Below are 23276 nucleotides of genomic sequence, written 5' to 3' on the forward strand. Positions count from 1 at the left end.
GAGAATTGAACAGGTGTTGGTTTCCTGCATATGCCTCTTGTTTGCTAGCCTGATAGACAATGAGAATTGCCATCTGTGACTATCACAAAGTGCTCCAATGAAAACTTACGAAGGACGGGTCAGGTCCGCAGGCCTGTACATGTATATAAATAATTATTTACTTTTCTTTCAACGCCATTCATGTGAGTTCTAAGCGATCGTCTTCTCCAAGATGTCTCCAATAGGGCCGCTAATTGCCTTGCTCCTACTCTGCGCCTCTTCACTAGCTGAAGAGAAGGCTGTCAAACCTGAAGGTATGTAAATATAGCAATTGTCTTATTATTCTAGATCAGCCATTCTCAACCTTTTTAACATTAAAAAGAACTTTTAAATAACGTTCTGGTCTCAGGGAACCCCTGCTAGTAGTTGTCTATCTACAGCTCGTGGTACTGGGAAGAATGCTTTTTACATTTGTGGCAAATGGGAAGAATCTCTCTACACTTAGGGATAGCTAAAAAATCATTGGAGGAGGAAATTATTCTTTGCTCAAGGACCCCCTAGCAACATCTGGAAGAACTTCAGGGTTCCACAGAACCCTGGTTATTCTTGAATACATTTAATCTCCTCACTAAGCGCCAGGCCATGAATGTGTCTCTAATTTAGCCTTCCTCAACGTTTTCAACACAGAGGAACCCTTGAAATTACTTTCTGGCCTCGAGGAACCCCTGCTAAAAATTACTTTATCTACAACTCGTTATAAATTAATGTGATGGTCATAGGGAAGAATGCTACTTATAACTATCATTGGTGTCAGTGGGAACTTATCTGAGAGGCAAAAACTGCTCATTGCTCAAGGAACCCCTAGCAACCTCTGGAGGAACCCTATGGTTCCATGGAAACCTAGGTGGAGAAACCCTTCTCTAATCAGTATACTTTGTTGTAAATTTGAGAGCAGGTTGTTGAATTTGCTATGAAGTAGAATCGGTAGGTTAAAGGGTTGAACATATTCAGATTCCAGTATATTATTTGTATAGGAGGAGTTTCCCAATAGCCAGACAATGCCTAGCCTAAGCAAGCATGCCAAATTACAGCTTCTAACATTTAGCATACCAGCCCTTCCTTCGCTCTTTGGAAGATAAAATTTAGACAAAAGATATTGTAGGGTTTTTAGCCTTCTATAGAAATTACGTTAAGAGTACAAATTATCATTAGCAGATGAACCGCACATACAGTATTTATCATTCTTCCAATATACCTAAGCGTTATTTGACACATTCTGTATGATAACCTCTTGTTTGTACAAATTTTCCAGAAAACAATAAAAATTATGGACAAAAAGATAAAAAGTATTCTTGAATAAGAACGCATTGGCATGAAATTCAGAACTGAGGATATTTATAAGAAAATTCAGTGTTTGCAAAAAATAAATGAAAAAATATATAATTACTATCTAGGCCAATATGTAATTTCATATTATTCAATATTTCAATGTCCATCTTATTTCACAGCCAGCAATGATTTTTTTTTTGGGGCAAAACAATTAAATGTCACCTTCTTCCAAAATGGCAAATCAGAAGGTAATAAAGTTGATTTATAAGAAGTGGAACATCTTCAAATAAAAAAAAATAAAACATGTGTATTTACTTCAATTATGAAGTCATGTGAAAAGCAAATTCTTGTTCTATTTGAATACTAAGTTATTTGCAGATGCTTGTCACATAATTGCATTATTAAGGCAACATTCACACAATCTTATCAGTAAAGATTCTAAACTCTGGTGCAGCTGTGTATGTTAGCCAATCAGCTTCTAACTTCAGCTTTGTTCAATTAAGCTTGGACAAAAATTCTGGAAGCTGATTGGTTTCTATGGGCACTGTTTGTCTTTTTGCCTCGATAAAAAGTGAAATTACACTTTAAAACGATGGCATAGTGGGGAGCAAAATTTTCTTACACATAGAGTACTTACTGTGTAGTAGATCTGCATGATCTGCACGATTCTGGCCAAAATGAGAATCACGATTTTTTTGCTTAGAATAAAGATCACGATTCTCGCAGCATAACATCATCTTTCACATTATACAAAAAAATTGGGCTAACTTTACTGTTTAGTTTTTTTATTAATTCATTAAAGTGTATTTTTTTCCAAAAAAGTGCATTTGAAAGACCACTGCGCAAATACAGTGTGACATAAAATATTGCAGCAACTGCCATTTTATTCTCTAGGGTCTCTGCTAAAAATATATATATAATGTTTGGGGGTTTTAAGTAATTTTCTAGCAAAAAAATACTGATTTTAACTTGTAATCAACAAGTGTCAGAAAAAGGTTTAGTCTTTAAGAGGTTAAACTTGCCTCATTTACAGACCTAAGTTCATCCCTTTGATATAAAAGGACGAAGTGTTACAATGTTTCTAATTATCTCTGTCTAATGGCCCGTACACACGATCCGAATATCGTACGACAGATCATACGACCGTTATCGCTTAATAGTCGCAAGTAGAAATTGAATAGGTAGATAAAGTCACGAAAATTCTCGTACGACAGAAAAAAAAAAAAATCGGAAGTGATGTCATGTGTTGTAATGTATTTGTATTGTATTTTCGGACGACAACTGTACTGACTAAACGAAAATCATACGATCTGGAATCGTACGAGGAAAATTTTCGTGCATCTGCGATCGAATAATATCGGATGAATTGTCGTGATCGGATGTCGAAAGTAGTGTACACATGATCCGAAAATCGTACGATTGTTCATCGGACGACCGTTTTCGTCCGATATTCGGATCATGTGTACGGGCCATAAGCAATGTTGTCAAAAACTTGGCAGGCTGCTTGTTTTTTTTTTTTTTTTTAGACAGCTGTCAGCTGTAAGCAGAGAACTATGCATAGAATTGGGAAAATGCTTTGTTAAAAGAATCGCGATCTGATTCTTTAACAGCTCTACTGTGTAGTTATGTTTAGGGATGGGCCGAATACATGCGAACAGGCAAAAAAATTGTGCGAACATGCGAACCCTATTATCCACTTCAGCCCCGGAAGATTTGGCTGCTCAATGACAAGGCCATTTTTTGCGATTCGGCACCGCGTCACTTTAACTGACAATTGCGCGGTCGTGCGACGTTGTACGCAAACAAAATTTACGTCTTTTTTTTCCCATAAATAGAGCTTTCTTTAGGTGGTATTTGATCATCTCTGCGTTTTTTTTTTTTTTTGTGCTATAAACAAAAAAAATAAACAGCAATTTTGAAAAAAACACAATATTTTGTACTTTTTGCTATAATAAATATCCCCAATTTTTTTTTTAAAAAGCAAATTTTTTCCTCAGTTTAGTCCGATATGTATTCTTCTACATATATTTGGTAATAAAAATCGCAATAAGTGTATATTGATTGGTTTGCACCAAAGTTATTGGGTCAACAAAATAGGGGAAAGATTTATAGCATTTTTATTATTTTGTTTTTTACTAGTAATGTCGGTGATCAACGATTTTTAATCGGGACTGCGACATTGTGGCAGACACATCGGACACTTTTGACACATTTTTGGGACCATTGACAACTATGCAGCGATCAGTGCTATAAAAATGCACTGATTACTGTGTAAATGTCACTAGCAGGGAAGGGGTTGTTGTGGAAAATTTTATGAAGACATAAGGAATGGTGCTGATGTCTGATTACTTGGATGGGTTTTTAGGTAAGATGCATTTATATCATTAAGACGGAAATGGGTGCCTATTAGCACAGGAGATATGGCTGTGTGCATAGCTTTCAGCCAAATTTCCCCAACAGGGTTAACACTAGGGGGCGATCAAGGGGTTAACTGTGTTCCCTCGTGTGTGTTCTAACTGTAGGGCGATGGGAGTGACTACTAGAGGAGATGACATGTCATTGTTCCTAGCTAGTAGGAACACACAATCTCTCTCTCCTCTTCTCACAGAACAGGGATTAGTGTGTTTACACACACACGTCCCTGTTCTGGATCTGGTGCCAGCAATCGCGCGTGGCTGGCGGTCATCGCGACCCCCTGCCACGAGCATAGGCACCCCCGCAGTGCAGCGGGCAGTGTGCGTGTGCCTGCTATCCCTGCTTAAAAGAGCCGACATACAGCTACGATGGTTCGCGGGAACATGTCGACCTGCTGCAGTATAATAACGGCAGCTGGTCGGCAAGTGGTTAAAGTCTATGGGACACGAACATGAAAATTCAAAAGTGCTCATTTTAAAGGCTTATATGCATGTTATTGTCATAAAAAGTGTTTGGGGACCTGGGTCCTGCCCCAGGGGACATGTATCAATGCAAAAAAAAAGTTTTTAAAACAACCGTTTTTTTAGGAGCAGTGATTTTAATAAAGTGATTAAAGTGAAACAATAAAAATGAAAGATTCCTTTAAATATCATGCCTGGGGGGTCCCTCTAGTCTGCCTTTAAAGTGCCACATCTGTGTGATGCGTAGAACAGTGCCGCAGCAAAATGACATTTCTAAAGGAAAAAATCTCATTTAAACTTGTCATTTAACGGATGTAATGTATTGCCGGCAATATAGATGAAAAATCAAGGAAATAATCGGCATGGGTTCCCCCCAGTCCATACCTGGCCCTTCCAGTCTGGTATGGATTTTAAGGGGAACTCCAGGCCAATAATAAAAAATAAATTGCCGTGGGGTCCCCCCCAAAATCCATACCAGACCCTTATCTGAGCAAGCAGCCTGGCAGGCCAGGAAGGGGACGACGATGAGTGAGCGCCTCCCCCCCCCCCCCCGAACCATACCAGGCTGCTTGCCCTCAACATAGGGAGGGTGCTTTGAGATCCCCTCCAAAGGACCTTGTCCCCACAATTCTGGCCGGGTGGTTGTGGGGGTCTGTGGGGTGGGGGTGCTTATCGGAATCTGGAAGCCCCCTTTAACAAGGGGGCCCTCAGATCCTGTCCCCCCCTATGTGAATGGGTATGGGGTACATTGCACCTCTACCCATTCACCAAAAAAAGTGTCAAAAAGTAAAAACCACAATAGACAGTTTTTTGACAATCCCTTTATTAAAAAAATTAAAAAATAAATAAAAAGTGTCCTGCGATGTACATGAAAAATGAAAAAACTCTGCCTCCATGGGAAGCCTCCAGGTGACTTCTGTCTTTTGGCTGTGACAGCTGTTATATAGGCAAGGGCGGGGCCACTCGCTGATGCAACAGGATGACTCCGCCCCCTCTGGCATCACATAGCATCAGAAGGTGGTGGGGTCACTTGGTTACGTCACCAGGAGGCCCTGCCCTTGCCTACATAACAGCTGTCACAGGCAAGAGACAGCAGTCACCTGGAGGCCTCCCATGGAGGTGGAGGGTTTTTTGTTTCTATTTTTCAGGTCCGTCAGGCGGCATGATTGAAGATGGATTTACATCGCAGGACACTTTTTATTTATTTGTTTTTATTGTGGTTTTTACTTTTTGACACTTTTTTTTGGTGAATGTGTAGGGATACAATGTACCCGATACCCATTTACATAGGGGGGGCGAGATCTGTGGGCCCCCTTGTTTGGCGTGGAGTTCCCCTTAAAATCTATACCAGACCCAAATCAGGTGCATGCTTTGGCCAGTCAGCAGCCGTCAATGCACTGCGATCTCCTATACATTATTGGGGGGCACCACAGCGCTCGATTTTGCTCATATGTTTGGTTCGTGTGCGAGCAAACCAACACCGGACTCGAACATCGGGACCATCCCTAGTTATGTTGTAGAAGAAAACTACCAATTTTCATTTTCTTTTTGCCTAACAGCTTAAAAAAGGCCATATAGCAAGGTCACAATTGTCTAATATCTCAGGCACTCTGCCTTAAATCAGTTCTTCACCCAGGTTTCTTCAGCCAGGTTTAAAAAAATATTGTAGCTGCTGAATTTTAATAAAATGACACTTACCTGTCCAGGGATCCAACACTGTCCTCACACTATGCTGTGTGAATGGTCCCACCGCTTTCTAGGACCCATGACGTGTCCTAGAAAGTTGGAGGGGGAAGAACCTCCGGTGAAATGGTCTAGACAATTCCAGTGGAAGTGGGAGTGGATACCTAAGAAAACTAGGTACCCACTCCCCTCAAAAAAAAAAAAAAAGTTCCAAAAGAAGAAGAGGGAGGTGGAGGAGGACATAAAGCAGAACTTCCCTTTAGAGTGAAATTCTGCTTTAACATAAATATATATTTGAAATGTTATTAGCTTTCCCATCCCAAATGTTTCTATTACAAAAATGTAAAATAAGGGCCTACCTAATCAAATCGGATGAACTCAAGCAGCCACTCACAGTACAAAGTTGTTGGCAGAGGAAATTGGACAGTCAGATCTTGGCATGTGTGGTGATATTAAAGCACCTCAAGAAATGCAAAAATAGCCCTCCACTATTTCATTGTAATCATCAGCGGGAGGTCACATTTTATATCAAAGTTACATAGTGTACAGTAGATATCAATTTTATCAGCTCCAAAAGTCAAGAGAGGGTTCAGATAACAGTAACAAAATATTTGGATCTTGGAATAGTGGCACCACCCAAAATGTTCAAGTCCAAAATGCAGTTTATTTCAAGCATAAATTGGGTACAAAAGCTAACATGTTTCAGGGGCCAGACCTTGCCCCCTTCATCAGAACTTGATGAAATATATATACAAAGCATGCGGACTTAGGGTGTGATAAGTTTTGAGAATAGTGTGTTAACACGGCAACATTGATCAGTTCAAACCAGCAGCCCTGATGACGGGGCCTGGTCTGGCCAACAAAATGGGTTGGCTTTTGTACTAAATTTATGTTTACAATAAACTTTATTTTGGACTTGAATATTTTGTGCGGTGCTTTAATTCCAGGTCCAAATTTTTCCTTCACAACCCAAGGAGACTATGGTAACTTTTCCTTGTGCAGAAACTGCCTACCTATCATTTAGATGCCCCACAGTGGGATCATAAGTATACTATTGACAGCAACATAAATATAAAACCAACAATCAACATTATCTCCTGCTCCAGCAACCCACCCCTTAAAAAGAGGTAACAAATTGGCAGATGCTCCAACTTCTCAACACTCCAAAAATATAAAAAAAAAATCTGTCATAAGTTCTACTTTACATTACCCACTGGGTTCTTGTAGCTGTCAGACACCCCACAGTAAGATGTCCCACCCTCTATCCCGCATTAAAACATCTTATTCCTAGAAACAAGATCGGGTCTGTAGGTTTGTTCTTAAGTTGAATCTGTTTGTAAGTCGGAACAGGTATATTCTTTAAGTGTAGCTCCATCAAAAAAAAAACGAATTTTTAAGCTTTTTTGGATAGCATAGGGAAGGGTTATCATCAGCCCTGTAATGTTTGTTTTGTTGTCTGTGCCCCTCTTCAGAAGATTTCACCTCACTATCTGTCCCAATGATAATTGGATTTTGAAAATTTTGGGTTGTTGTGAAAACGAGCCTTGGTGATAAAGCATCAGTGGAGGTACCTTTTACCCATAATAACTCTAATGCCCCGTACACACGGTCGGACATTGATCGGACATTCCGACAACAAAATCCAAGGATTTTTTCCAACGGATGTTGGCTCAAACTTGTCTTGCATACACACGGTCACACAAAGTTGTCGGAAAATCCGATCATTCTGAACGCGGTGACGTAAAACGTCAGGACTATAAACGTGGCAATAGCCAATAGCTTTCATCTCTTTATTTATTCTGAGCATGCGTGGCACTTTGTGCGTCGGATTTGTGTACACACGATCGGAAATTCCGACAACGGATTTTGTTGTCGGAAAATTTTATATCCTGCTCTCAAACTTTGTCTGTCGGAAAATCCGATGAAAAATGTGTGATGGAGCCTACACACGGTCGGAATTTCCGACAAGAAGGTCCTATCACACATTTTCCATCGGAAAATCCGACCGTGTGTACGGGGCATTACAGGAGTGAATTTCCCTTTCCTAGGGGTAGATTTCCCCTCTCTTCCTGTTGTCTCCCTCTGTTTGTAAGTAGGAGTCGTTTGTAATTCAGATGTTTGTAAGTAGGGGACCGCCTGTACAGCCATCAGGGATTTAATGGGCTGTGGTAGACATCTAACCACCAAAGGTACAGTATACAGTAAGCTGTTGGGTGATTCAGTCCACCAGCTTCTACCCAATGCTGATTTGTGAGCTTAAAATAGACTGATTTATCATATGTTTTTTTTCCAATTCAGCACGATGTGGATCCGCCTTTTCGGAAGAATACAAACCTGTCCAGATCCAAGTTGCCCAAGACCTAGACTGTACCTGGGACATAGTAAGGCCAGCCAATGAGACCACCAGAGTAATCTTCTCCGTGCTTAGGTGAGAACAACTCAAAAGCAATGTGCTTAATGTAGTGACCTATAACAACCATTGTTCATTCTTCTGACCAGTCTAATCTGATGAAGGCTGAAACATCATTGGTCACATCGGAGCTTTTGTTAATGTCATAAGATTTATAAAGCCAGTCAATGCAATGGCAAACTATAGATCACTTATGTAGCCGTCTTTAACTTGATGTAAAATGGAAGCATGGCAGTGTATTGGCACTTATTTATCAGTGTCTAAAATAAGAACTTTGTTGCCTGATAAAATGGGATTTAAACCTGAACTGAATAATGACAGAGAGTCTCAATATACAAATCTGCACTGGTCACACGAATCTGCAAAGGTATAAAATCAAAATAAAACGGTTTTCCTTTATTGTAAGCTTAGAGCCGTATTTAGACATCATCCTGCCCTAGATCATCCTAAATTATGCAAAACTGCTAGCATGTGCTAGCAAAAAAAAAAAGATTACCTTTATATAAAGAGCTTTTTGTCAGCTGTACGGATCATCAAACAAGAGAAAGAAGATATGTTTCAAGTTATGGAAACTATACAGTAGTTCTGACACCCCCAACCTTCTCTACACCCCTTTGCCCTGGAGTGCTCTTGCTGAATACCCAGAGGTGGTGTCAGAAACCATGAAATCAGACCGAGACAGAAGTACAGTTAAATCACACATGTTTAATAATAAAAGTAAAAAGAACAAAACATAGCCAGAGTTCAGGAACCAGAACGGATAGTCAGACAAGCCAAACATCAGGGAGCCGGTGATGAGCGTAGTAAAACAGCAAGCAGGATCTGGAGCCAGAAGGGATGTCAGCCAAGCAAGTCTTTTAACAGGAACGCAGGAGTTAGTCTCTGTGATGTTGACCAAGACGAAGGCAGAGATCTTCTGGGCTGAACGGCTTAAGTAGGCAGGACTGACGAGCAGGATATCATCAACAGCTGAATAACAGTAGAGACATAGGAGCTGGCAATTATCCGACAGCTGAGCGGCCAGCTCAAAGAAGGGAAGGGTGAGCCCAGCCCTGACAGGTGGGTAGCAGAGGAGGAAAAAAAGAAAGAGAAGACTATCTCAATATATAAATTGTGTGGCTCAGTGCTTCCTGTCTAACCCTACTGTCCTAGGCACTGGCCCACAAATTCCACTATGAGATATACTGTAGGGCCCCAGCTGAGCTAAACAATCAGCATTCATTGTAATTGTAATCACTCTACTGGTATTACATAAGCAGCAAGAAAAGCAAGACACAGCAAAAAAAGAGAAATTTGTATCACTGGAAAGAGCTTTTACCATTCAAAACCATGACAAGCTGAAATTTCATAATAGTAGAAAAGAGATTTCACATTTGAAAATGGACTGAAAGTGGAGGAAATCGTTTGGGTAGCTCCCGAAAGCCCAATGTAACCATAGTTATGCACTGGAACACAGGATAGAGTATGGTTTTAAGGTACTGGGATTCATTAAAGTGGACCTTCACCCTCTTCCGCTACTTCGCTCCAATCCACCCCTCCTTCTATCCTCTGCACGTAGTCCACAGTTTTTTGTTTCTTTTCTCAACTGTTATTCTAAGAAAAAATGTCTGGCCCCGCCTCCCCATGAACGTCAGTCGCCGTAGGCAAATGGCATGCACACTGCCTGCTGTGCCTCCCAGAATATGCACATCACACATGCCCAGGAGGCATAACCTTCCATTCAGAAAAGGAAGAGGGGCGGCCCTATCGGTGCCTCATCGGGAAGCTCGCCCTCTGAACCAGGAAGAGCCGGCGGCCTCTCAATGATGTCAGAAAGAACATGGTGGCACGGGACAGAGCTGTCTCCGGCTATGAGAGGATCTCAGAGTGACATCGCTGGATCCGCTGGATGGGTGAGTGTTAGAAACCATGAAATCAGGCCGAGACAGAAGTACAGTTAAATCACACTTGTTTAATAATAAAAGTAAAAAGAACAAACGTAGTCAAAACATAGCCAAAGTTCAGTAACCAGAACGGATAGTCAGCCAAGCCAGAAGTCAGGGATCAATGTAGCGGAACAGCAAGCAGGATCTGGAGCCAGAAGAGATGTCAGCAAAGCAAGTCTTGAACAGGATCGCAGGAGATTTCTGTGATGTTGACCAAGGCGAAGGCAGAGCTCCTCTGGACTGGATGGCTTAAATAGGCAGGACTGATATCATCAACAGCCAGCGCAGAGAAGGAAGGGCTGAGCCCAGCCCTGACAGTGAGTATCTTCAGATACCACCTTAAGGTAAGGAAGGGGTGAAATAATAAATGGGGGTGGCGGGTGCAGATCCCTCTTTAATGACTTTGCAAGTTTATTTATCAAATATAGCAAAATATTACAAGTAAAATGGTGAAACAAATACTCTGCCATGCTGATGATTTTCAATGTTTTCCTTGATAGAATGGCACCATTCGTTTTGTCATTTCTAGAACCCTTGCCTACAACAGCTGTGTGCCAGATATATAAATGGTTTTATATTTTAGCCTTTATCCACGCTGTAAACTGCAAGTTCTGAATGAGTAAATTGTACACAAAGTGGGTTCTTGAAGGTCTCATGGATAAATCAAGGGGTTCATTGACAAGCAGAAAGCATACTTCATACAGGCACTAATTACCACCTTGTTGGGTTTCCCATACTAGGTGATTACTCATATGGCTTTATGCTTGATCACGGTCCGTCTTTATGTGCAAGTTTCTAATGTGACTGGTCCAAGCAAGTTCCAGGTAGCAACAAGGAACATTGCTGAGTGAAGTCTAGAGCAATCTGTAGTTGGCCTTATGAAGATAAAGGATAGACCTGCATGCCTTCACCCACACTTCCTAAACAAGAAATACATCTCTTGACTTTAAAATGGACGTAATAATATTTAAATACTTTTTTTTATTTTCAAAGCTATGTTGGTCTTCACAGAATACAACCTTAAAGAGGAAGTAAAGGCAGGAAAAAAAACAAAAAAAGAAAACACACCCTGTAAGGCAAAGGCATAATGAGCTAGTATGCATTGCATACTAGCTCATTATGAATAACTTACCTGAGATGGAAGCCCCCAAAGCGACCCTCGTTCTTCTCCTTCATCGCCGCCACCTATCCCGGAGTGACTTCCGGGTATCGCGGCTCCGGTGCTGTGATTGGCCGGAACCGCGATGACTTCACTCCCGCGCATGTGCGAGGGAGCCGCCACTGACGGCATGATCGCCGTTAGCAGCAGCATGCTCAGTGTGCCTGCGCGCCGCTGTCTACGGCGCATGCGCCGTAGACATCTGTGCCAGTCTTTTGCAAATATCTCCTAAACCATGTAGGTTTGGGAGATATTTGTTGCACCTACAGGTAAGCCTTAATCTAGGCTTACCTGTAGGTAAAAGTGGTCCCAGAGGGTTTACAACCACTTTAAAGTCGAAGTAAACCCATCCATAAAACAGTTTCATTGCCGGCACATGCCAGAAATGTAACACCCCCATTGGTTGTGCTCTCAACCAAACTATCAAACCATCCAAAGGCTGGTGTCATAACTGATCACATGTGCAGCATCATAGCAGTTGTAGATTAAACAGAGGCATAGATGGCAGCTTCTTTGGCTGAAAACGATAGGGGGGGTTTACTTACACTTTAAGTGTAGAGAGCCCATAATTCAAATGTATTCAGCAATGAATTGATACTCTGGATAAAATGAGTGTAATGCCCCGTACACACGATCGGACTTTCCGACAACAAATTTTGTTCGAAGGTTGTTGGCTCCAGCTTGTCTTGCATACACACGGTCACACAAATGCTGGCCAACAATTACGAACGTAGTGACGTACAAGACGTACGGCAAGCCAATAAAAAAGAATTCCAATAGTCATGTGATATCTCCATTATGAAAACTAGTTTTACAAGACCGAGCGCTTGCGGCTCGTACTTGATTCCGAGCATGCGTGGACTTGTGTACACACGATCGGAAAGTCTGACAACAAAAATTTGTTGGCGGAAAATTTGATAACCTGCTAGCCAACATTTGTTGGCGGAAAGTCCGCCAACAAATGTTCGATGGAGCGTACACACGGTCGGACTTTCCACCAACAAGCTCACATCCAACATTGTTGTCGGAAAATCCGATCGTGTGTACTGGGCATTACACTGCTAGTAGCTTCAAGCAAACAGAAAAAAAGGATCTAAAAAAAAAAAAAAACACTCCTCAAAGCCTCAAAGTTTAGTCAAAAAAATGTTTTAAAAAATCAGCATGAGGCACACTGCTTACAGCAAATGTGATGTGTCCATTGTGCTGATGGCTGCAGAATTAATTGAAATCCTCCATCCCTAGATTCCCCCCCTGCCATCATAATCTTCTGGTGCCATGGGGGTTAATCGAGCCGGAGGGCCCTGTGATATGAACTCATCAGGAGTGGCAACTATGCCTGCCTTATCCACTGCGCTCCTCCATTCATAGAAACTGTACTATAGCTTCTATGAATGAAAAATGATCTCTGAATAGAGATGGGGGACCTTTCATTCATACTCCCATCCTCCACTCCTAGATCACATTTTATTCATAGAAGCTATAGTACAGCTTATACATTATATAATTTTATACAAAAAATAAATAATATGCTGTACAAAATGGCAATAGAAACTGGATTGGTTTTCATGGTTAACTTTTTTTGGGGGGAATAGTTAGACTCTGTCAAGTCTTTATTGCTGTCTGTGTCCCCACTGGGAAGATCCCCCACACTATTTGCTCAGGTGATCACTATATTCAAAAAAAGAAAGTGAGGGTAAATCCAAAGTTTAATGCCGCGTACACACAATCAGAAATTCGGTCAGCATAAAGACCGATGAAAGCTTTTGGTCGGAAAATGCGACCGTGTGTATGCTCCATCTGACTTTTGCTGGCCGAATTCCAGCCAGCAAAAGATTGAGAGTGTGTTCTCAATTTTTAGGTTGGAAAAAGGTTCAATCCGAAAATGCGATTGTCTGTGGCAATTCCGACGCGCAAAATTCCTACGCATGCTCAGAAGCATTGAACTTCATTTTCTCAGCTTGTCGTAGTGTTGTACGTCACCGCGTTCTTGACGGTCGAAAGTTCAGTAAACTTTTGTGTGACCGTGTGTATGCAAGGCAAGCTTGAGCGTAATCCCGTCGGAAAAGCCATCATATCTTTTTCCGTCCAAAATCCCGATCGTGTGTACGCGGCATTATGCCCCGTACACACGGTCGGACTTTGTTCGGACATTCCGACAACAAAATCCTAGGATTTTTTCCGACGGATGTTGGCTCAAACTTGTCTTGCATACACACGGTCACACAAAGTTGTCGGAAAATCTGATCGTTCTAAACGCGGTGACGTAAAACACGAACGTCGGAACTATAAACGGGGCAGTGGCCAATAGCTTTCATCTCTTTATTTATTCTGAGCATGCGTGGCACTTTGTCCGTCGGATTTGTGTACACACGATCGGAAATTCCGACAACGGATTTTGTTGTCAGAAAATTTTATATCCTGCTCTCAAACTTTGTGTGTCGGAAAATCCGATGGAAAATGTCCGATGGAGCCCACACACGGTCGGAATTTCCGACCGTGTGTACGGGGCATTAGAGTTATCACAAGAACAAGAGCTGAGGGGAAGTCTTCCAATGGAGACATCTACACCAGAAACAACTGTCTTTTGCCCCGTACACACGAGCGGAATGTCCGTCGGAAAAATCTTGGATGGTTTTTCCGACGGAATTCCGCTGAAGCTTTGCTTGCCCACACACGGTCACACAAAAGTTCGCTGAACTTTCGACCATCAAGAACGCGGTGATGTACAACTCTACGACGAGCCGAGCATGCGTCGAATTGTTTCCGAGCATGCGTAGGAATTTTGCGCGTCGGAATTGCATACAGACGATCGGAATTTCCGATCGGAACTTTTTCCGTCTGAAAAATAGAGAACCTGCTCTCAATCTTTTGCTGGTGGAAATTCCACCAGCAAAAGTCCGATGGAGCATACACACGTTCCCCATTGATAACGTCAACCTGTGACGAAACGCATCTGGAGGCGGATACATGCTGACGTCACCACGCCGTTTGACTAGGAGGATGGGGTTTTCTATTGCAGCCGGCCGGCTCTGTTTTTTAGCGCTAATTTATTCTACTGAAATGTAAGTGCAATACTTTTCTTTCTTAATAAAATATCCCAAACGTTATCACACTGTGGTTGGTCTTTCTCTTATACCCGTTTGAGTTACCGGGACCTACCGGACGCCCACGATCGCAGGGGATTGCGGTATACAGACAACTCATCTGGGTATATTAGTTTGGACGTCCCTTATCAAGCAAAGGCCGTGGCTGGGCTAAAGCCATCTGCATGCTTTTGCTTGCCATCTGGTAAGCGAGTTTTTTTAATAGGTGGCGGAACTTAAAGCGGAAGTAAACCCATCCATGAAACAGTTTCATTTCAGCACGTGCCGGAAATGTAACACTCCCATTGGTTGTGCTCTCAACCAAACTGTGAAACCATCCAATGGCTGGTGTCTAAACTGATCACATGTGCAGCATCATGGCAGTTGTAGATTAAACAGTGCACACTTATTCTGATATCTATAAGCCATTGCTGGTTTGGACATATAGAGCGCAGCTTCTCCTTCCTACTCTATGTTCGTGTTATCTTGCAATTAAGCTGCTGCTGTTTGGATTTTTCAATACGTTAATTTCTTAATCATCATTGCCACTTATATCTAGCGCAGTTTTTTTCCTATATATGAGCATAAACATGGTCGGAATTTCTGACCAAAAGCTCACATCGGACTTTTGCTGGCGGAATTTCCGATCGTGTGTACGCGGCACAAGAAGGGAATTCCTCTTACTTTGGGAGATCTCTAATTTCCAGCTGCACATCTGGGACAGGAAAAAAAATAAATCTCTCAATGGCAGACTCCAAATCTAAAATAAAAAAAATGCTGGCTATACATATACTTTAAATGTTTTCTTTTTATGGTAATGTTCTTCTCTTGCAGCCTGAATCCATCCGCAGACTGTTCCCAGGAGAACGTCACTGTACTGGATGAAAATTTGGAACAGCTTGGGGTGTTGTGTCCAAACTCTGATAGGATTGCTGAGTTTGAATCTTCAGGCAATGTGTATATAAAAGTGACCACCAATTCAGATTCTCTTACAAGGACTGTATACTTCTTTTTTTACTCCCTCAATCTTGCAAATGGTAAGTTAGCCACTACACAAGTTGAGTAGTCTGTTTTCTTGGGCTTAACCACTTCAGCCCCGGAAGGATTTACCCCCTTCCTGACCAGAGCACTTTTTGCGATTCGGCACTGCGTCGCTTTAACTGACAATTGCGTGGTCGTGCGACATGGCTCTGAAACAAAATTGACGTCCTTTTTCTCCCACAAATAGAGCTTTCTTTTGGTGGTATTTGATCATCTCTGCGATTTTTATTTTTTGCGCCATAAACAAAATAAGAGCGACAATTTTGAAAAAAAAAACGCATTATTTTTTACATTTTGCTATAATAATTATCCCCAAAAAATATATAAAAAAAACTCAGATGATTCATTCTACAACTATTTATTCATAAGTTCTTCAGTTTATAGTCCATATAAAAAGATTATAGCAATGTGACCAGGTTGTGTAACCATAAAATGTCCATCCACAAATGGAAGCCTCCACAAGGGGATTAGAAGCAAAATCCAGCAGGAGCTACAGAGTGTAAAAGAGAAGAGAGGCGCCTCTAAGTGTAGCAATATGGTTACATTGAATGAAGGTACAACATTTAGCAACTTACATGGTTGATGATTAAAAGAGGCACATCTAAGTATGCAGGGATCCGGGGCAAAGCTGTCCACATAGACTGTCCTCCGCACTGCTGGATCTCACTGCTGTCAGTCTGCAATCATGACCGGGAAGACTACCCTGCAGTAGAGAGATCTGAAAGCGAGGCTTGAACCACTCATTGAGCGCAGCGTGGAAAGGACGACGTTGATGATGGTGAGGAGGAAGGTCTATGTGGACAGCTTTACCCCGTATCCCTGCATACTTAGATGTGCCTCTTTTAATCATCAACCATGTGAGTTGCTAAATGTTGTACCTTCATTAAATGTAACCATATTGCTACACTTAGAGGTGCCTCTCTTCTCTTTTATACTCAGTTGTGACATGACGCTACTTGTATATCAAGACATCACTTGTTTATCAAGTCCAAGTTTATAAAACAATTTTGCTTGTCTTGCAAAACGCTCTCAAACCAAGTTACTCTCAATCGAAGGTTTTACTGTATTTAGTTTCTGTTTATACCGGAGTTCAGATTTAATTTTGCAGCTGATTAGTTTTGATTTGAACGTTTCGAGTAGCAAAAAAAATCTGTAAATTAGAAGAAAATTAGAAAACTCTGAATACGAATTCCGAATACGAATTGAACGAATCAACCGAATTGAACTAACCGAAAAAACTAGATTAACGATCAAAGTTTTCCATCATGCACGTCTAGTAATATGAAGACACACCTAAATAATTCATTCAATTTATGTCAAGTTGGACAGGTCTTTAAAATACATAGTTGATGGTAAATCTAAAGGAGATTCAATCAAACTGTAGTGTGTAACAATATAAATACAGTGACCACATTTTTCACATTTTTCTTTGTTTTTTTAAAGCTTTGGGCTGTGGTGGCTCCCTCAGTGGTACTTCAGGAACAATTGCCAGCCCCAATTATCCTGGCCGACACCAACCTTTTACCTACTGTGTCTGGAATGTGAAAACACCAAAGAACACACTAGCCAAGCTGTCATTCACTGAAATCTTGTAAGTTACTTCTGAATATTACATTGAAAAAGACATTTAAGCAATGGAAGGCTGGAACAGGAGATCAGCTGGTAGTTTGGGACTCTCTGGATTAGGGATGAGTTGAATGGTTAGTGCAAGAGAGAACACACGCCGGATTGAGTCTCTTTACACTGAATAAGGTTTTGGGGGACCTGGTCATTCCAAGCTTTTCATGGGGCTGTTTGCTTTTCAGCTGACAAAGTGGTGCAAGGATCCCCTTACTAGTTAACTTGTCTAAGTAGAGTGGCAGTAGACGCTTGCTGTCCGTAGAGGTAGACGCTTGAGAGGGGATATGATTTAAATTTTCAAATACCGTACTGGTGACCCCACAATAGGGATAAAACGTTTTCACGGAAGGGAGTTTAACAAGACTCATGGCCACTCAATAAAATTAGAAGAAAAGAGGTTCAACCTTAAACTACGTAGAGGGTTCTATACTGTAAGAGCGGCAAGGATGTGGAATTCCCTTCCACAGGCGGTGGTCTCAGCGGGGGAGCATTGATAGTTTAAAAAACTATTAGATAAGCACCTGAACGACCGCAACATACAGGGATATACAATGTAATACTGACATATAATCACACACATAGGTTGGACTTGATGGACTTGTGTCTTTTTTCGACCTCACCTACTATGTAACGAACAAAAAGTGCAGTGCAACCACATCTTAATAATGAGAACGTTTAAAGAAGGGAGAAAACTCCTAAACAAAGTCCACATAATATACGAGTTTCTTATAGGCAGAGAAGGAAATTGGAAAACCACCTCAGGATAACCCTTACCAGTGGCGGTCCATCAGGGGTGCCCCACCCCCAAAGCTTTCAAAGTTCCCAAAGTTAGTTTGCAAATAAAAAAGCTAATGATTGAACGATTTATTTTAAATTACTGATAAAATGACTAACATTTTTTTAACATCTTAAAGTTAAAAAATGTTAGTCATATTATCATTTATTTAACAATCAATCATTCTATGTGTGTGCACAAACTCATTACCTACAAACTGGTGGTTTTGAAATTGGTGGCAACGATTGGGGTGCCATTAAGAAATAATGGCATCGCAAGCGCGTCTCCTGCGTTTTGCAGCAATCCCCCCCCCCGAGATTAGGTGTGAATAGGACCCTAGGCTACCGAAAAAAAGCAGCAGGGATTTTTTATTCACCTGGTGCTGGCCGTTTTAAAGGGCCATACTGCTAGAAAAGTGTCATTAGGGCTTTGATGAATTACCCCCAGAGTTTCTTTCTTAAAGCTTAACTCCGGACACAAAAACTTTCATCCAAAACTTAAAGAGGAGGTCCAGCCTGGGTGAAAAAAAATGAAAAGTCAGCAGCTACAAATACCGTAGCTGCTGACTTTTAATATTAGGGCACTTACCTGTCCAGGGAGCCCGCGATGTCGGCACCCCAGCCGATCTTCCGATCGACTCCTGGGTGCTGCCAGTGAAGCTCTTTCTAATTGGCCCGGCGGCGGGGGAAGGAGGAGGGGGGTGAACTTCCGGGAGATCAGGCCGCGGCCCTTGTCTGGAAGTGGGGAAGGGGACCAAATACAGGTGCCCTGTTCCCCCCTCCCCCCCCCGAAAGGTGCCAAATGTGGCACCGGGGGGGGGTGGGGGGTAAGCGTATAAGCGAAAGTTTCACTTTTGTGTGGAACTCCACTTGAAATCTATGTTCCTTAGCCACATGGGATCTAAATTCACTATGTGTGCATCAATGCCTTTGCAAACCCAGATGTAGCCGGGTGCTGCCGGCTGTGTGTGGACTCCTTTCCCCCCTAACATTATGAATAGTAAACGGGGCTGTGTGCAGATCCCCCGCTTATTCTTCTGTCTCTGTATACCGACCAGCTCACTACTAGCAGAGAAGGGGACAAAAGCGGGGGGATCTGCACACAGCTCTATTTATTGTTTATAGTGTCAGGGGGAAAGGAGTCCACACACAGCCAGCAGCAGCACCCGGCTACACAGATATTACCTTGGAAAAGTAGCAGTGACAGCATTACTGTACTGCACACAGCCTGGGCAGTGAGCAGAGCTGTAGGAGGGACCCAGCATGTCCTCCACCAAAAGGCAGCTTGCAGGAAACTACAGGAGGGGACAGAGACAAGACCAGTCACCAAAGCAGAGCAGCAGTGACCGGCTTCTGAGTAGAGGCAAAGTTCTACACTGGATTACTGCACAGATCTGGAAGAAATACACAAAGCACACCAAGATTCAAGTAAAAATACACAAGACAGTAAAACCTTGGATTGCGAGCATAATTCGTTCCGGAAACATGCTTGTAATCCAAAGCACCTGTATATCAAAGCGAATTTCTCCGTAAGACATAATGGAAACTCAGATGATTCATTCTACAACCATTTATTCATAAGTTCTTCAGTTTATAGTCCATAGAAAAAGATTATAGCAATGTGATAGGTTGTGTAACCATAAAATGTCCATCCATAAATGGAAGTCTCCACAAGGGGATTAGAAGCAAAATCCAGCAGGAGCTCCAGAGTATAAAAGAGAAGAGAGGCGCCTTTAAGTGTAGCAATATGATTACATTTAATGAAGGTACAACATTTAGCAACTTACATGGTTGATGATTAAAAGAGGCACATCTAAGTATGCAGGCATCCGGGGTAAAGCTGTCCACATGGACCATCCTCCACACCACCGGCTCTCACCGCTGTCAGTCTGCAATCGTGACCGGGAAGACTACCCTGCAGTAGAGCGATCTGAAAGCGAGGCTTGAACCACTCATTGAGCGCAGCGTGGAAAGGATGACGTCGATGGTGGTGCGGAGGATGGTCTATGTGGACAGCTTTACCTCGGATGCCGGCATACTTAGATGTGCCTCTTTTAATCCTCAACCATGTGAGTTGCTAAATGTTGTACCTTCATTAAATGTAACCATATTGCTACACTTAGAGGCGCCTCTCTTCTCTGTTATACTCAGTTGTGACATGACGCTACTTGTATATCAAGACATCACTTGTTTATCAAGTCCAAGTTTATAAAACAATTTTGCTTGTCTTGCAAAACGCTCTCAAACCAAGTTACTCTCAATCGAAGGTTTTACTGTATTTAGTTTCTGTTTATACCGGAGCTCAGATTTAATTTTGCAGCTGAATAGTTCAGGAAACGTAGAACCCCTTTATCTGGGATAAAATGTTGTATGTTAAAATTGTCATCAGAATGTCAAGCACCAATGTGTTATAATCTTTTCTTCTTTGGAATTTAGTCATTGTAGCACATACTACGATCCTCTAAAGATTGAAATGTGAATTTTAATAAAGGAAAAGCTTCTGTGTAAAGTGCAATAAGCAATAGCAACCAAGTGTACTTTGCTTTGCTAAATAATGTGAATGTGTGCGTTTCTTTAGTGCTACAAATCCTGCTGTCGGTTAGTAAACAGCGATGGTTTTAATCCTACTTTAGACTTTGTTATGCGACTTCTACTTTTCTGCTATTCTCTCTGCAGTATTGAACCAGATGCTTCCTGCCGATTTGATTTTATTGCCCTGTTTGATGGTCCAAATACAGGCGCCCCTCTGAAGGATGTGCTGTGTGGTCGTACGGTGGCCGAGGTGGAGACGTCCTCCAATTCCTTCACATTGGTGTTCAGCGCTGATTACGCCAACTCCTATTATGGCTTTTCTGTCGACTACACTGCCGTACCAGTATCAAACAACAGTGAGTAAAACGTATTAAGAGTATTAAACGGAAAAGATTCAAGTTAAAATGGTCTTTTCCAGTAAGCTTCCGCTGGTACTACCTGGTAGAGAAGTAGGGTAAGTATGTTAGAGTGAATTTATTATTATTATTATTATACAAGATTTATATAGCGCCAACAGTTTACGCAGCGCTTTACAATGTATAAGGGGGGCAACACAATTACAGTACAGTTCAATACAAAAGGTACAGGAGGGCCCTGCTCGTAGAGCTTACATTCTAAAGGGAGGGGGTGGTGGTAAAAAAGGTAATAGCTGCAAAGAATAATTTGATGGGGGGGCTCAGGGACAGTTAAGTGGGTGTGGGATAGGCTTCCCTGAATAAATGAGTTTTCAGGGATTTCCTAAAGGTGGACAGGGTAGGGGCTGATCGGATATACTGGGGTAGGGAATTCCAGAGGATGAGAGAGGCTCTGGAGAAGTCCTGAAGGCGAGCATGGGAGGAGGTAACAAGGGAACTAGAGAGCAGGAGGTCCTCAGAAACCATGAAATCAGGCCAGTTAAATCACATTTGTTTAATAATAAAAGTAAAAAGAACAAACGTAGTCAAAACATAGCCAAAGTTCAGTAACTGGAACGGATAGTCAGCCAAGCCAGAAGTCAGGGATCAATGTAGTGGAACAGCAAGCAGGATCTGGAGCCAGAATGAATGTCAGCAAAGCAAGTATTGAACAGGATCGCAGGAGCGCGTCTAAAGCAGGCCATACATGGTCCAATTTCGAATAAATTTTCTTTTCAAAATCAGAAAGTTCATTTTTTTTGTGATCCGATGGTGCCACCATTGATTTTCAAAATTCGGCCGACCAAGCCTTCAATTTCACCTCATGTTGCTACAGAAAACAGTTTTCGTGGGTGGGAATCTTCTTTTCTCTCCGTAAATTTTCTTTTCTTATTACATTTCTCGCACGATTCTCCCATCATTGATTAGAAAATCGTTCCTTTTTCAAAAAATTTCCAACATGTCCGATTCCTCAAATTTGATTGCCGCACGAAAATCGGCCGTTGTTGCAGCCCACTAATGGTGCGAAATTCGTACGAAAATTCTTTCATACGATTTTCGAAAGAAAATTCTTTCGGAATTCGAACCGTGTATGGCCGGCATTTATTTTCTGTGATGTTGACCAAGGCGAAGGCAGAGATCCTCTGGACTGGACGGCTTAAGTAGGCAGGACTGACGAGCAGGATATCATCAACAGCTGAGTAACTGTGGAGAGAGATGGGAGCTGGCAATTAGCCGACAGCTGAGCAGCCAGCTCTGAGAAGGAAGGGCTGAGCCCAGCCCTGACCGAATTAAAGGGGAAATCTGCCCAAAACTTATCATTCGTTTTTGTCTGGACACCTGTAGGCTGAATCACCTGTCAGCTTCTTATATCTCTATCACTTTTTCTTGTTCAATCAGTTTTTATTAAAGGTTTTCATGTATACAAATGTTATGGATAAAAGCAAATGTACACATATATATATATATATATATATATATATATATATATATATATATATATATATAGAGAGAGAGAGAGAGAGAGAGAGAGAGAGAGAGAGAGAGAGAGAGAGAGAGAGAGAGAGACAGCACGTGAACCATATCCATATAACTCCAGGAAAGGTATTCAAGGGAAACTACTCTATACCACAAGTTAAAGCGGACGTAAACCCATCCATAAACAGTTACCTTTCCGGCACGTAACACTCCCATTGGTTGTGCTCTCACCCAAACTGTCAAACCATCCGATGGCCGGTGTCATAACTGATCACATGTGCAGCATCATGGCAGTTCTAGATTAAACAGAGGCCAAGATGGCTGCTTCCTTGGCTGAAAACGATAGGAGGGTTTACGTCCACTTTAATGGTACATATCCATATAAAGGATGTACTCCCTTATATATCACTTCTTCACTAGCTAAAAGGTTATCCAAGATCTGTAACGAGTTAACGGTACCTATCTAAGGGATTTATTCCTTTCTATATCACCTATTTATCTAATCTAATCCAACCTGTGCCGGCACACCCTCCATTCCACACATTACCAGACTCGAAGCTTCGGATACAATGCACTCAGACTCAAACTTAGATTGTCATGAAAGCATTACTCATTTTATTCCCTCTTTTCAGCATCTTAAGTACAATAAACAAAGCAGGATAAGACCAGGCAATATTCCCATTAAACCCATAGTAAAATGCCCACCTATAGTTTACCACCAATAGGGGACAGACCTACTTACATGGGGTGTGGTCTATGTACCCCAAACATATTCATCCAGTCATAGAAAGAAATAAGGGAGAAACACAAGGTGCACCAAAAAATAAGTCTATGCTTTGACAAGTGTATCTCTTTCTATAACAAGACAAAAAACACCGAAACACACTGATAACACAACCTAAAGTCTATAAAGTCCAGGTAGTAGACATATGTAACATTAGTGGCACCTCCCTTGAGAGCGAAGCAATCTCTTGTAGAACAATGGGAGAAAAAC

General features: G+C 41.8%; 1 protein-coding gene across 1 annotated transcript in view; it reads left to right on the top strand.

The window, feature by feature from the left end:
- Nucleotides 1-211: 211 nt before the first annotated feature.
- Nucleotides 212-23276, top strand: part of CUZD1 (CUB and zona pellucida like domains 1) — a 43955-nt gene continuing 20890 nt past the window's right edge. The window contains exons 1-5 of the mRNA XM_073597597.1: nt 212-293; nt 8166-8295; nt 15279-15481; nt 16929-17076; nt 20556-20767. Of these exons, the coding sequence (XP_073453698.1) occupies nt 212-293; nt 8166-8295; nt 15279-15481; nt 16929-17076; nt 20556-20767 (775 nt within the window). The remainder of the gene's footprint in view (nt 294-8165; nt 8296-15278; nt 15482-16928; nt 17077-20555; nt 20768-23276) is intronic.

This window comes from Aquarana catesbeiana, linkage group LG08 (assembly GCF_042186555.1).
Source record: "Aquarana catesbeiana isolate 2022-GZ linkage group LG08, ASM4218655v1, whole genome shotgun sequence".
Classification (NCBI taxonomy): domain Eukaryota; kingdom Metazoa; phylum Chordata; class Amphibia; order Anura; family Ranidae; genus Aquarana; species Aquarana catesbeiana.